The 15,046-nt window shown below is 37.3% G+C and overlaps 1 protein-coding gene across 2 annotated transcripts in view; it reads right to left on the bottom strand.

Annotated features, from left to right (window-relative positions):
• Window positions 1–12,433, bottom strand: part of arhgef38 (Rho guanine nucleotide exchange factor (GEF) 38) — a 15,517-nt gene extending 3,084 nt beyond the window's left edge. Inside the window, exons 1-12 of one of the 2 annotated variants that reach the window (XM_014007738.1) lie at window positions 12,157–12,433; window positions 6,054–6,238; window positions 5,671–5,788; window positions 5,420–5,567; window positions 5,295–5,312; window positions 5,007–5,206; window positions 4,773–4,906; window positions 4,534–4,638; window positions 3,582–3,701; window positions 2,750–3,118; window positions 1,842–1,976; window positions 191–392 (exon numbers count right to left, since the gene is read on the bottom strand). In XM_014007738.1, the coding sequence (XP_013863192.1) occupies window positions 191–392; window positions 1,842–1,976; window positions 2,750–3,118; window positions 3,582–3,701; window positions 4,534–4,638; window positions 4,773–4,906; window positions 5,007–5,206; window positions 5,295–5,312; window positions 5,420–5,567; window positions 5,671–5,788; window positions 6,054–6,238; window positions 12,157–12,367 (1,945 nt within the window). In that variant the 5' untranslated portion in view covers window positions 12,368–12,433. Of the gene's footprint in view, window positions 1–190; window positions 393–1,841; window positions 1,977–2,749; window positions 3,119–3,581; window positions 3,702–4,533; window positions 4,639–4,772; window positions 4,907–5,006; window positions 5,207–5,294; window positions 5,313–5,419; window positions 5,568–5,670; window positions 5,789–6,053; window positions 6,239–8,160; window positions 8,276–12,156 lie in introns of those variants that run through there. The other variant, XM_014007740.1, reaches the window with a different exon arrangement.
• Between the last annotated feature and the right edge of the window lie 2,613 nt (window positions 12,434–15,046).

Raw genomic sequence — 15,046 nt, 5'->3', positions numbered from 1 at the left:
AGAAGAAGAAGAAGAAGAAGAAGAAGAAGAAGAAGAAGAAGAAGAAGAAGAAGAAGAAGAAGAAGAAGAATTTTATTATTATTATTATTATATAAGTTTGTAATTTTTTTGCATATTGAAAATTATTATTATTATGGCGACACCGTGGCTCAGTTGGTAGAGCCTGGATTTGACACAGTTACACTCTTACCTCCAGTGTCCACCAGCCAGCGGCTGCTGCTGCCTAAAGGGTCTGTGTCCTCCAACAGGGCCACCAGCTCTCCCTCCAGCAGGCTGAGGTCCTGCTCCTGGCAGCCGTTGCACTTCCTCTTCAGCTGGTACAGACGGCTCAGAGGGTATTCTGACAGCAGCCAGGCGCGCTGTTCCTCCGTCTGATGCTGCACCTCTGGCACCTGGCAGACACCCCAGCACAAGGCAGTGTTGGTGTAAATATTTAAGATGGGTATGGTGTAATACCAAGGTGTGTTTTCAGTAATCAGTGCATGAGGGAGGTGAAAAGGTAAGGACATACTGGGGAGGATGGGTGTTACAGACTCAAAGTGGGGGTGTGTCAGAAAATCACTAAAAATAAAAAAAAATTCTAATTAGATTTTTTTACACTATTTGCTGTTTGTTTCAGGTAAACATGCTTTGTTTCTTTTTGTCAGCCAGCAGAAGTACTGCATTCTTTAAAAATCAGTTTGCTAAATAAAATTAAACATATAGATTGATTGTAATAATTTAACCTGTCGAAACGTTTCAAATATCTCTTCTTGTTTTACACAAAATTAATTTTATTTGGTTAATGATCATATGGAAACTCCATTTACAACCAAACAAAAACATTCAAGTTTCCTAAATTGCCTAAATTTAAAGTAAGTTGTTTATGTACATAATTTAAAACATAAATAATTTGGTCAAACTGAATGCATATTTTGAAGATAAGCACAAATGTATTGTAAGTGTCACTAAAATGATTTATGTTATGAAAAAATGTATGTTTATTTCTAACTGTTAGGTTTATGTATTTTAAGTTGTTTGGTTTACGTTTTGAGATTCTTGTAAAATGATTATATTTTATTTCGTGTCGAACTATTTTTTGTTGGAAGTTATCGCGAGATTTGTGTACATGTGATTGTGCTGCGAGACTTGGATGAACAGAGAAGGAGCGGAAGCTTGGAGGTGAGCACGTGCAGCAGCCTTGTCTCGTGTTGTTATGGTATTTTGTAAATTCATTGATTGTGGTGATTTAATTATTTAATACTTTGATTTAGAACAGATAACGAAGTGATGTTCTTCTAAAAACCAACCTCCGAAGTGGCAGGCGGCCACGAGGTATCTTTGTTAAAGCACGTGTCACCTGTCTGTCTGTAAATGTATCTGTCTAAAGCTTTGTGTTTTGTTTTTATAGTTTTCACGGCATTTAATAAAAAAGCCCGTCGAAAGAAAGCCGTGCCAGTGTTGTCACTTTGGAGTTACATGTATGTTTACAGGTAAATATTTTGTTCTCTGCAGCATTGAGTTTAGTTCAATAATTCCCAAAAGATCTACAAATTCTTTTACAGTAAAAGTCTGTTGCAAAGTCACTCAGATGTTCACACTTTTATACTCCTCATTAGTCTGCTCTAGGTGTTTTCAAGATCAAAATGCTGTAATTAAACAAGAGAGCTCCACAAATGGTGCAGTGATAAAAAGCAGATCCTGCCCATACTGAGGAGATACTGTCTGCAGTGAGGAATAAAACCCGTCGAGTTGAACAAACTGTATTGTAACATGTAATGGAAAATGTGTTACCAATTCTCTGTGTTGTTGCTGCATTTTTTTAGAGTATCAAAATTAGATTATTTTTCCCTTTGACTTACTGCTGTTTTCTTGTCTCGTCTCTCAAAGCTGACTTTTCTCTCAATCAGCTTCTGTGCGTTGTCCTTGACAAACGTCAGGTTGTTCAGCTCATCCATTATGCTGTTCTGCACTTCAGCAATGTTGGACAGTGGAGGCTGAAAAGACAAACCATGGCAGAGATGAGTTTTCATTAAAAAAACATTAATCTAAAGGAGAAATGTTAAGGGTTGATTGACTGCGGAAGTTTAATTAAAAAAAATCTAATAGTGAGTTGGCAAAACTAAAATAAGCAAAACACTAAAAGCTAAAAGTTACAAATTACTAGCTAAAAGCCAAGGCAAGCAAAGTGAAAGCTAAAAGTGTCAGAATGAGCTAAAATTCAAAAATAATTTAACAGGCTAAAGAAGCAAAATATTAGCTAAAAGCTGAAGATAACACAAAACTAAAAAAAGAAACATGAGCTAGCAAAAGCTAAAAGTAGCAAAACACCTGCTAAAAACTAAAAGTACCAAAAGACTAAAAGCTAAAAAAAAATGTAAAAAAATAAAAATAAAAAAAGGCCAGAAACTAGCAAAAAGTTATCTAAAGCCAAAAGTAGCCAAAAGCAACCAAGAAGCTAAAAGTAAAAAGATGCTTGGTAAATAATAACAGATTGGTGAAAAATATTTTAAAGAGAGCAGTGTTTTTGGAGGAATGGAAATGATCTCAATGTATTTCTATAGAGCACATCTTGGGGAAAATAATAAAACTATTGAGAAAGCTAAAGATTAAAAAAGCCATAATTCATAGCACCCATCCCCTGAATTAGCTGAACACTTTGATATGTGAGTGGCTAAAATAGCAGATTAAAAAAACAACAACTTGAAAACAAGATTGCTGACTCAGCATTCACACACATAACATTACATTTTACATGCTGAGGACTCACTGGTAGTTGCTGGGCAGATGGAGCACCAACCAACGCATTACCCATAAGCCCCCTGAGAAGGGCTACCAAACACACCAAACAGTTAGTCAGGATCAGGTGAGCCGCCATGTTGAACCTCTGCAGCTCCTCCACCAGCAAAGCATTCAGAGCTTCATAATCCCTCTTGGCAAGTCCAGGAGGAACTTCTGATGCAAGCGAAGAGGAGGAAGACGAGGGAGATGACGAAGATGAATTAGAGGACGAGCGCTCAAGGCGGCTGCAGTAATCCAGCAGTTTGTCGTAGCGCTTCTGGATGAGTTTCTGTGGAGCTGTGAACATGCCCTGCAGGCAGGACAGCGGGGCCAAGACCAAACGCTCCATTCTGTCTTTCTACAGGGGAAAAGTCAAGATGCAAAGGATGAAAAAAATGGTCTGCATGTTTCTTACACAATGTAAACATTTAAAACATGAAAGCAAGTTGTTTGATATTGTTTAAAACACTTCTTAAAGAGGGGGTTGATAATTACAATTCAGGAATATGGGTGTTATTAAAGATAGAAAGCCATGTTGACAGGAGAGTTTGGCTGGGCTGCAGGATCTAAGGACCGGTTCAGGGACAGAAAAATATTACTATGTTGGAAGTAAGACAGGTAGGCTAGCTGTCGGCAAAGTGACAGATGACTCCCAGTTGGAGAGAAGGAAAGATAAAAGAGTAAAGCAAGGACAGATACAAAATTAAATGGTTCATGGAGATAAAGGAAGACAAGGAGGCTGAACATTAAATTAACTCACACATTAAAGTAAACTGGTAACAGGTATGGTGCAACCTGGCTGCAACTAAATATGTACTTACAAGGTACTTGTACGGATCGTTGCTGTTGTTGTGTGATGAACCATTCAGGTCATTTTTGCTGGGATCTTTGATGATATTTTCTATTTCCTTCACATTCTGAACAGCCACAGACACCATCTCCTGCAGAGAAGTTGGTCAAAAGTATATCAGATTTTACAGAATATATAAAATCAGGTGTTTTATTTATTTTACTTGAGAACATTATTGAAGTAATTTTGCATATTTCATAAAGTTTATACACATCTTTAGGCAGAACATTTTCATTGTTGACTAATGGGGAAAGTCAAAATATTTGAACTGGCAGCATAAAGATTAAACCTTACGTAATTAGCGTACATGTTGAGTATAGACTTTTTGCTTGATTTAACATTTGATTTACTTTGCTAATCATAAACTCAAAATAATTAGTTTCTATTTAGGCTCACAGTTTTTGATTTAATAGGACATGGCTTGAGTTTGTAGTCCTGTTAAACAGATGGATGAATTCAATGGATGGCTAGGACTGGTACATTTAGTATATTGGATTGTCCAAATAAAATGATTTCTGCTGTGGAAGTTTTCTCTCCATCCATGCTAGTATATCTCAAAGACAATGTGGCAAGGCTTGAATAGCTATAAGGATGCTGACTGGTACAGTGAAATAGATCGGAAAGTCATCAGCAAAATAGAGAAAGATAGCATTTTGCTTTTTGACATTGAAGCCCAAGGAAAGCATATAAAACTTGAGGCGAATAGGGCCTAAAATGGAGCCTTGGGGAACATCAAATTTAAGAGGAGTCACAGCTAAAAAATACTCTCCATCTAAGGTTAGACCAGCACAAAAATTGTTAGTAATGAAGTTGAGAATACTCAACTCTTTTGCTCAAAGGTAAAACTTGAGATATATAAAACCTTGATTTCACTGGATACAAACAATTAAATCTTAACTGACAGAAGTGTTTAAAGAGCTCACCTGAATATGTTGCATGTAGCAGTGGACGTTCTTGACCAGTTGCCTCACAGCTTTCTCCAAACTCCTGAACAGTTTCTCTTCTCTGTCAAACACTTCATCTCTCACCTGCAGAATACAAGATAGTTCAGGTTGGTTCGACATCAAATTGGGTTCCTTTTTATCCATCTAACCAATCAGTTTGATCATTGATTGGTAGATTTTTTACAACTACAAAACAACTCATCATTGCTGTATTTTACCTGTGGTTCAACTCCAGTGAGAATCTTTAGATAACCAGCAAACCTGTCTGATTTCTTCCGAATGGAATGGATGTTAAGCTTGTTTAGTTTGCCTCTCAACGTTCCTTCATCTTCTGACCTCTTGTACTTCATAACTGATGCACAACAGTAACAATACATCAAATTAAAAAGTTATCTTTTTTTAACTTCAGTCAAAACATTTGACCAAGAAACGTCACGAAAATGAAGTCACACCGATATCCTTTCGCCTCTTGAACTCATTGATGTTCACATTTATGATCTTAGCAGCTGTCAAAGCCTCCTGCAGTGGCAGATAGTCCGGGTGGTCTTCTGGGGTAGCCTGCCACAGTTCACCGAGCAGCAGCGGGTACTTCATGATCCGTTGGACGGGTTTGATGATCAGTGAGCCCATGTCCAACAAATTAGGCTTTCCTCTTTGGACAAAAAGGATTCAGTTTAGTGAATGATAATAATTTCAAGAAACACAAATTAAAAAAAACACTGAAAAAAAAGGGTACTCACTCTTGGTCATAGATTTTTCTGCAATAAAATAGGCACAAGAAAGATTATAAGTAGACAACATTATATGCTTTGTTTTGTAAGGTATAAACAATGTAGAGTTTTTTTAAGAACATGGTACAACTTACTTCAGAGCTAATACACATGCAATGAAATGTTGCTTGATTTGTTCCTCCTTCTCGTAGGATTTGAGCGACGAGTTTGCATCGTCATGGTGGTAACAGTAAATCTTATACACGTCTTCTAAAGCTGCCTTTGCCTGGATGAACACATCACCTTTAAATAAAACCAAAAGTCGTGAGAACCTTTTGTTGACCTTTAAAGAGAAAGCCAACAAGTGCAAAAGTGGACGAGGAGTCAGAGGTTAAAGCAGCCGAACCTATGACAACTGCCTCTGGATCTGGCTCGTCTATGGCCTCGTTCAGTCTGTGGAGAAGTGCTGCCGACACCTCACACAACGTCTCCATGTTGGTGAAGAGTCGATCCACATCTATTATCTGGAAAAAACAAAATCAAATGAACAAAGGATCTTAGTTTTATGCATACAGCTTTTTGCCAAAACAAAGTGATGCAATATATGGGTTCATCTCAGTGGTGCCAATTAGTGAATCATGCTTGATAATAAACATAAAGTTTGTCGGGTTGGTTCAACAATAGAAATGTGTGAACAGGGTTCAGTGTTCACATTAGGCTTTATTGTTTGATTTATTTCATCATGTTTGCTGCAGACGTCTTCTCCGAAGCGTTCTGAGGAACACCTACCTGCAGATTACGTAAAGGGTGAACCACTTCTCTGATGCACAACTCCAAGTCAGTGAGGTAGTCCTTTTCAGTCTGAACAAGCTCCTTTATCACTTTCGCCCTGTGCTTCATCTTCCTCGCACGGAGCTCCTCTAGGTCCAGTATGGGAGAGGGGAGGGTGGACAGGTTGTGTGGCATCAGTTTTTCTAAAAGATGGGGGGAAAAATTCAAATGAGTAAATTTTGAGTTTAGATTCTTGTTAAATTTAATCACAATACCAACAGCCATCCATAAATTGCAGTACTGTATGTAGTCTATTTTCTAAATTCAAACTATAGGTTATACTTTTGCTCTGTGGAATGAAGCTTTACAAAAACACCCAATCTTTTTCACCATCTGCTTGACATCTGAGTAAAACTCTGCGTTTCACCCTGATCTAATTATTTTCAACCCAATGCCAAAAGGCTTCACTAAACATGCCAGTCAGGCTCGCTGCTCTCTCTCGCTTTTTTTAACGCTGCCTAATCAGACCAAGGCTGTTCTGTGCTTTGCATGGCAGCCAGGAGTGTCTGTTCAAGGAAGAGCGATGCTTCCTCGCTGCCTAATCGATGCCAAGCACCACTTCCTCCTCCAGAGGGAGAGGGAGCAATAAAGGGCCGAGACAGAGGTGAAGAGAGCCAGACAGAAGGCTGCCAGGCTCGTGTCAGGTTACGAAACTAATCATGCTGCTGATGTAATTCTTCTGCGTGCTCAGGCATCCCATCTGCTCAGACTTTGTGTGTACTGTATGTGTGTTTGTGTGTGTGTTTTTGAGAGATGGGGGCACAAACACACACTCGTTCACGCTGATTCACTGTGAGAGGAGACACACACTCACACACTCACAGTCGCGTGCACATGCAAACAAAATTCAACTCCTGCCTCCAGTTATGTTTTACAAAACACACACGCAGACACACACACACACATGCACAACATTATACAAAAGATACAACCTGGAAAAGTTTAACTTTCTTTATCCAGTGAATATGATCAATCATTTATCCAGTCTTGCTCTTCCTATTTGAAGTCAATAATGGGACAGTGTTTTTGACCATGTGTTTTGGTCTGTAGTGTTAGCAAAATATCTTATGAACTAAATGAATGACTTTCAGAGTCAGCTCAATTCAAGACGACAGTGTCGTCACAAAACTGACTGTACCTCAACGGATTTTTGCTAATATTTTACAGATATTGAGCTAAAATTCGGCATGGTAACAGGAACAGGAGATTGTACAAAATGTTTAACTCTGTCCTTTTTTTTATAGCAAAATAAAATTAGGTTAAAACTCTGGCATGAAATTTGTATTCTTTTTAGAACTAAAGAATATGTGGCATCTCCATACGGTAGCTCTGCATTTTCATTCTTTCTATGGTGATAGGACTGAAATCAAATGACAACTGCAGCTCATGTAAAGGTAGAAAACACCTCTGGATGCCCTTTGCTGCAGCTCAACATGGACGCATCGTGTGATTCCGGTCAGTAGCCTTCTGATGAAAATGAGCACAATGCAGCCTGTGTTTCATGAGGAACTGATCTCCCACTTCCTGCAACATTATGAGCAGTTAAAATTCACCTTTTTCACTTTCCAATACAGTGAAAACAACCTTCTTATTCTTTAACTTAAAAGCCCATGATGCTAAAAGTCATTAACTTAAATGCACTTACTACAACTGAACCATTCAGTTTTAGGATTTATTTCGTTTTGTATACCTAGGACAGTGGGTTATATCTGATGTATCCTCTAGTCTAGAATTCAACTTGTTTAGCTCTGATTTGTTCAGACTTAACCTGAATGGTTAGCACATACAAATATAGTTATTCATGTTTTGAAAAGAAAAGCATTCTTGCAGTTCAAAGGTTGCTGGTGTCTTATTGTGAAGAGTTAAGCAAATCATTGCCCTTCACTGGAAGTTTCACAGTTAATAATGGTCATTTATCGCCATTATTTAATTTGGTTTTTTTTTTCACTTTTCTTTCATTTTTTAACTTGATAAGACGTTTTAAATCCTGTTTGAGATATATGTAAATGTATATCAAATTTCTAACAAAAACTGTGCAGAGATGAGATAAACTTTGTGTTCGTACCTTTTAATGAACTCCCCTGTAGATTTTGATGTTTGATTTAGAACAAATATCCTCTTCTAGAAGCTGTCCTGTTCTGATGTTTAGAGCTGTTTAATAAAACCTTGCTCTCAGTCATCATTCTGCCAAAAATAAGAAAAATTCTGCCTCAGACTGCAGCACAAGGTCAAAACCTGATCATTCAACCCACGTTCTTATCTATTGGAGAGAGGTTGTTTAAATATACCTTTGGTCACTGCTGTTAAAAACCCCTTCACCATTCTGACCAAAGTCATTTAAAATTATTTTTCTATAATGACTGGAGGTCATATTTTTAGAGATGTAGTGCAGTATTGCAATGCTGATCCAAAGGGTTCGTTCAAATCTTCTAAAATTGGATTCTATGGAAAGATTGTGAACAAGTAGGCACTCTGTAAATAAAACTTTACTTACTTTACTTACTTACTTACTTACTAACTTACCTAATCTTTAAATGGCACCAGTTTTAAAATATGAAGTTTTTATTCGGACAGGATTGGTGAGCTAATGGTCCAAACTGAGAGAGGCCCAATTACAAATATAAACAGCAGAAACAACAGCTTATCTTTTCCTGTTTTGTGCAGATGAAATGTATTTTCTTCTCACTGTACTATACAGAGGTGTTCAGGAGAACATATATCTGCCTGATAATGGAAAAATGTTTGAGCATGATATTAGAAGAAATTTGAGAATTGCATCATCATGTCAAAATGACTGCAAGTAAACCCGTTTTCTAAAAGGATTTTCTAAAAATGTCAATGTCGTGTGTCAGCATTGGCCGCCACTGTGTGAAATGACACCTTAAAAAACACACACAGGGGAAACAAAACAAAACAAAACAAAAATAAATAAATAAAAAAACACAACCCTTTTAATTCATACACTTTGTGACATATTTTTTTTTTTCCAAGAGTCAGCAACAGTACTGACATGGTCCTGACTGATTCTTTTACTAGAGTTATGTTTGGTGTGGTTACCAGCGCTGGAGTTCCCATGAAAGTGGATACAAGGCTTTTCACTGTTCAGCCCAGCAAAAAGGATCTGACAGACTTACCCAGAAACAATACAAAGCATTGTGTATCATGTAGCACCATCAGGAAAAACAATAGATAGGGGTATTTGCCACACAGCAACAGGAAATCTTCAATCAGAATACTGCTTAAATATTCCTAATAAAATACCTAGTCTTTAGATAAAAATACTTTATGGTCTCTGTAAATATATTTCTAACGAATTTACTTAGATATACACAATCTAACTCCATATTTTCAAATCTTGCGCATTACCTTAGCGCTCCAAGTGTGTGTTCTGGGTGACACTTTTAGCTAATACCACATCCAATTATAGTTCTATAGCTACAGTATGTAATTTATTGAGTTATAGCCATTTTTATTTTATTTTTGTTGAGTAGGGTTGTTAAGCTGTGAATTTGTTATGTAGATATATATGTACATCCATTGATTACTTTATGTGAGTTTCATTAAAATTTTACTAGTGATTCACTGGATATTTTTCTAACAGACAGACAAATCTGTTGTAATCTTTTTATAGTTAGTGGCAATTCTGGGAAGTTTTGGGAAGTTTTATCTCATTATCTGTAAAATAAACTAAATTATAATCTTTTATGTGTTTGTCAAGATCACTGTGGCAGCCATATTGAATTGGGCTGACACCGTTGAAGGTAAACAATCATAAACGTACAACCAATGAAACTTTCAGACCAATTAAATAAAGACTGACATTTTGTTCACAACATATTTTGCTGCAGGCACATGAACACACACACGAACACAAGCACAAACATTATCACCCACCTTTTACCTTTTGGTAAAATATGATTTAAAACTACTTCAAAAGTATTTGATCTTTTGACATTAAGTTAAGCATCAAGAATAGGTCTTAAAATAAATAAATTAAAAACTACAAAGTGACTTTTCTTTTGCGTGATGTGTGGCTATATATGTTTTTATGTGTGTAATGTGCTGGTAAATCATTATCTTATCTGGACTGTTTTATATTTGAGCTGCAGTAAATATTAGATGGACTGATGTCATGTTGCTATGGTTCTATGACTTGGGGAAAAAAAACCTGTTTGACAAGCAGATGAGAAACAGACTGTATGGGACAGCAACTCATATGTTTCCTCTTCCAGTGAAGTCATCGTTGTGACAATATTTGCATTGGTAATACCAGTGTAAATATGTAATGCTGCTCATCAGATGAGATGCTGGAGCCATGACGAGGGTTGTGGACAGTTTACTGAAAACAGCTGTGAGTGTTTTTTGAGAACTCCTTGTGCCCGTCGTGATGCAGACGGGACAAGAAAATAGAAAGTGCCCAAAGAGCAGAGAGAGTATCTCTTTTTCAGTAAATATCCACACCCAGTGGACGAGGTTTATTTATTTAATTGTTTATTTATTTATTTATTTATTTATTTTAATTATTATTTTTGTGACTTTTACACTTTTCAAAATACTTTACTTACAGATGTTTTTTTCTGTAGTAATGAATGAGGATCATTTCCATTCGTTCAAACAATTGTTAAGCATTTTGCAAGTTTTAGCCTTTAGCTATTATTCTGCTACTTTTAGCTGTTGACTAGCCTTTTGCTTTTTGTTAGCGTTTAGACAGCTTTGTGCTGTCTTTAGTTTTTAAACTTTTGCTCCTTTTGGCATTTAGCTACTATTTGGTTTCTTGTAGCTAAATAATCCTTCCAGATTTGTTATTTTTAGCTTTTTTGCTAGCTATTTGCTATTTTTACCTTCTTCATAGCCATTTGCTGCTTTTGGAGTTTGGACAGTATTTTTTATTTTATTTAAACTCTAGCTATTTTTTTCATGATTTAAGCTATTTTTTCTACTTTAGCTTTGAACTGATGACATATTTTAGCTGGCATATATTGCTTCTTTTAGCTACATTTGTCCTATTTACACTTGGCCTTTTGCTGCTTTTGGGATTTTAGTGTCTTTCAAGCCTCTTGCTATTTTAGGCTTTAAGCCAGTATTTTTTAAATTTGTTTTGCTTCTATTCTTTTGATGACTTTAACTTGTTTTTTTCTACTTTAGCCTTTAGATTATCTTTTGCTACTTTTGGCTATTCTTTTTTTTTTTAGTTTTAAGCTGTTGCTGTTCTGCTTCTTTAGGCTTTTGCATCATTAACAGTTTTCAGCAAAGCAACTGAGGATTCACAGTGCTTGCAGTGATGTAATACATGTGGTGTGTATTGTTTGAGGAAACTGAGGAACAGGTGGCACAGGAAAGCCAGCATACTGGTAGCTTTCATACTATAAAAGTAACCCCCTCCCTTCCCTTACTGATGACATCTGATGTCATTTTGCCTGAACGGCAGCATTCCCAGGCAGAGACTGAGTGCACTCTAGGACGGGACAAGTGGAGCCTGTTTCACAGACAAATGAATTAAAAGACTATGTCAGCAATTATTGTGTGTTTTTTAAAGCCCATTCTTTTTATAATTACTTCTTCCTTCACTGATTTCACCCTGTTAGTTTTTTTTTCTCCTGATGCATGGTCTCTGAGAAACAAATTGTGAGACCAGTTCTTCCACTTTCTCCTGTAAAACTGGGCAACAAAGACAAAATGTTCTCGCATTTTTTTTCCCATTTCTGCTGTCTAAGTTTTGTTTACCTGCTGGTCTGGAACAATTTTGCCGGCCACTCCTCTGTGCCCGAGTTTGGGGCACAGTTTGCATAATGTGGCTTCATCCCCTGAGGGAGTATCCAGCTCAGCACATAGTAACACAACAGGTGCCCGGTACAGAGGCACACACACTTATGAGTGTGAGTGTGAAAGTTTGCCCCTGAAGACACGCAGACGCAGCACTTACAGCCCATCAGTTGTTACCTGTTAGGCTATAAGTTCCCATTGTGTTTGGAAATGAGTGGAGATCATTGTTTAAATTGAAAGTTGGCTCACGTGTGTTTAAATTGTCGCCGTAGTTTTGACCTCTGGGAACATGTTGTACCTTTAAGTTTGGCGCTGTACTCCGTCTTATCAGACTGACTCCTCCTCACCAGCGTCCCCAGGTTAATGTCACCATTGGCCATGTCATCAGCTACTATAGTGTCCGTCTTCCTCCTCTCCAGGTAACGAATAAACATGGGACGGTTCCTCCTTTTGATCACTTTCTCCTTCTCTTTCTCCTTCTCAGTACTGCTGCCCTCCTTGGGATCCATGGTGAGTTTCCCAGTCCTCCTGTGCTCTCAGGTTGGTAAAGGGGAAAAGAAGGGAATAAAGAGAGAGGAGAGGAGAGAGAGAGAGAGGGAGAGAGCCTGGGAAGTGCAACAGGTGTACTATTCAATGTACCCTGACTGCCAGCTCTGCACAGGTAGCACAGCTCCTCCCTGTGTCTACCTGTCACGAGGACAACTCCTCCCCACCGCTCTGCTCTGCTTCCTTTCCTTTAGGCCATCTCACCTATCCAGAAAACAGAAGTGATGCCCTTAGATTTGTGAAGTCTGAAGTCAGACACTCCTTGCTTCTTAAACTAAATAAAACGTCCCGAGAGACAAAGAGGTGCTCACGAGCGTACAGACTGACAAGGAAGTCATGCAAATGGCCTGGCTGTAAACCAACACAGACAGCAGTGAATGAGTGCATTAATGAGCATTTCTCACTGATAAGCCATAAACAGGTTCATCAAGATATATACTAACTAAACAGGTAGATCAATAAAAAGAAAAGGTTGGATCCGGTTGGACCATCACAAATATGTGAACATAACTTCTGGCCATAACAATGACAGATTGTAACCTGCAGAAATAATGAATGGGGGTATTGGGAGTTGTTATTTTAACCCTCCTAGGGCAGGTCTCATATAGATTTTGGATGTTGGTTTCTTGTGAAAACTGAAATTATGAGGTGTAAACAGAGACCTGGGGTCTCTAAAAGCTTATCTAACTGACTTTGCTGTGCTCGGTAGGCAAATAAGATTGTCAAATCACATTTTGGCTGGAAAATGGTAGTTACTAACACAAATACAGTGAAAAATGTTATAATTTTTAAAATAGTTTTTATGTGCATCTCAATGATTCAGACAGAAAAAATTAATAAGGTTGAGTCAGGTCCTCTGGAAGAGTTATTTGCTGAAACATTTCGTCTTTTATCCAGAAGACTTCTTCATTCTGAGGAGATATATTTGAAGGCACTGCTCATAAGGCTGAGGTTACCTTCATCTCCTTTAACTGAAGACCTATTTTGGATGAAAGACAAAATGTTTCTACTAGGAAGAACCCATCCAGAAGATCAGACTCAACTCAAACTGCCTATTTATGGACAGCTGAAAGTAAAAGTTAAGAATAAGAATCAAACAAAAGATGAAATACAAATGATTAGAAATTATTTAACCATGAAGCAATTATTTTTGTTTTTTCACGTTCAGGTAAATGTCTCATCTGCCTACCTCAAAGGACCACATTTGCACCTCTGTGAACGTTGACCCAATTTATTAAACCGTTAAATATTTTCTTATCAACACACTTCTACAATGCAATTAATTATAACATACGGCTGGAATAAGCAGCATAAAGTCTCTTTGGCAACAATATCAAAGAGGTGCGTGCTCTCAAAAGTTCTGATAAAGCAGCTTTTTATGGCAGCTGTTGTCTGCTCTGTTCCATGTTTGTTTGAACAGAGACTAACACTTAAAAAGGCACATCAAGGTGTGTAGAATGGGTGTTTGCTTAGGATATAACAAATACACACGGACTTTGATCTCACAATGTATTGAAGAGATTAGAGGGGGAGAAAAGGGACACTTAAGCAAGAAAAATCCTTTTTGGAGCTCTTAAATACTTCATAAGTTGTGGCTTTAAAAGTGGAAAAGCCTACTACTTTAATCTACATTTCTATATTTGTCAAAAGAAAAAATGTAACACTAATGACTGACACATCCAGAGACAAAATTGTAAAGGTTCATTGGGCAAATTTTAATTTTACTTTGAGTAATTAAACCCTACAACAAAAGAAGTGTTTCTAAGCTGTTGTAATGACCGTATAGTCCTGCAGTTTATGGAAGGTGCGAAATAATACTAAGGAATGGAAACTGGTTAAAGCAAAGTATTGTCAAAATTCAAACTGAACCTAGAAGGAATTGTTGAAATGGGTCAAAAATTTTATTTGCAAAATGAAAGATTTAAAACATACCACCCTGTTAAAATGTGGTTCTTAAAAACCACTAAAGCAACACAGTCAGGATATTTTCCTGAACATTTGGCACCACAGACATTTTAAAGCCAGAGCTCTGCTGACTGCATCAAATGTTGTCACTTGTATGCAAATTTGGCAGCATGCCTCAACTACACAGGAAATACTGGATATAGACAAATATGTACTCATGACTCACTTCCTGGATGTTCAAGTATCACAAGATCACATGCCTGTTGATAATTATTTCAGGTTTTCAAGTTGTTTAGTAGCAACTATCGCCACTGTTATGTGGGATAGAAGCTGAAAAGTTTGACAATCATGTCAGAAAACAGGGTCAATATGAAAGTAAACATTTTATTTTCCATTTATTTGTAAGCAGTCGTACAACCCCTGGCAAAAAGTATGGAATGACCAGTCTTGGATGAGCACTCATTCAGACATTTCATTCTGTAAAACAAACTCAGATCAAAAACATGATACAATAATAAGGTCATTCCAAAGTGCAACTTGTTGGCTTTCAGGAACACTCAAAGAAATGAAGAGAAAACATTGTGGAAGTTGGTGAATGTTACTTTTATTGACCAAGCACAGGAAAAAATATGGAATCACTCAAATCTGAGGAAAAAAGTATGCAATCATGAAAAACAGGTAAACAAAAGACCATTCTAAATACATCACTAGTATTTAGTTGCACCACCTTTGGCTTT

The sequence above is a fragment of the Austrofundulus limnaeus genome, unplaced genomic scaffold (genome assembly GCF_001266775.1).
Source record: "Austrofundulus limnaeus strain Quisiro unplaced genomic scaffold, Austrofundulus_limnaeus-1.0 Scaffold44, whole genome shotgun sequence".
NCBI classification, from domain to species: domain Eukaryota; kingdom Metazoa; phylum Chordata; class Actinopteri; order Cyprinodontiformes; family Rivulidae; genus Austrofundulus; species Austrofundulus limnaeus.
The sequence above is the reverse complement of the archived record's forward strand: the minus strand, read 5'-3'. Positions and strand labels throughout refer to the sequence as shown.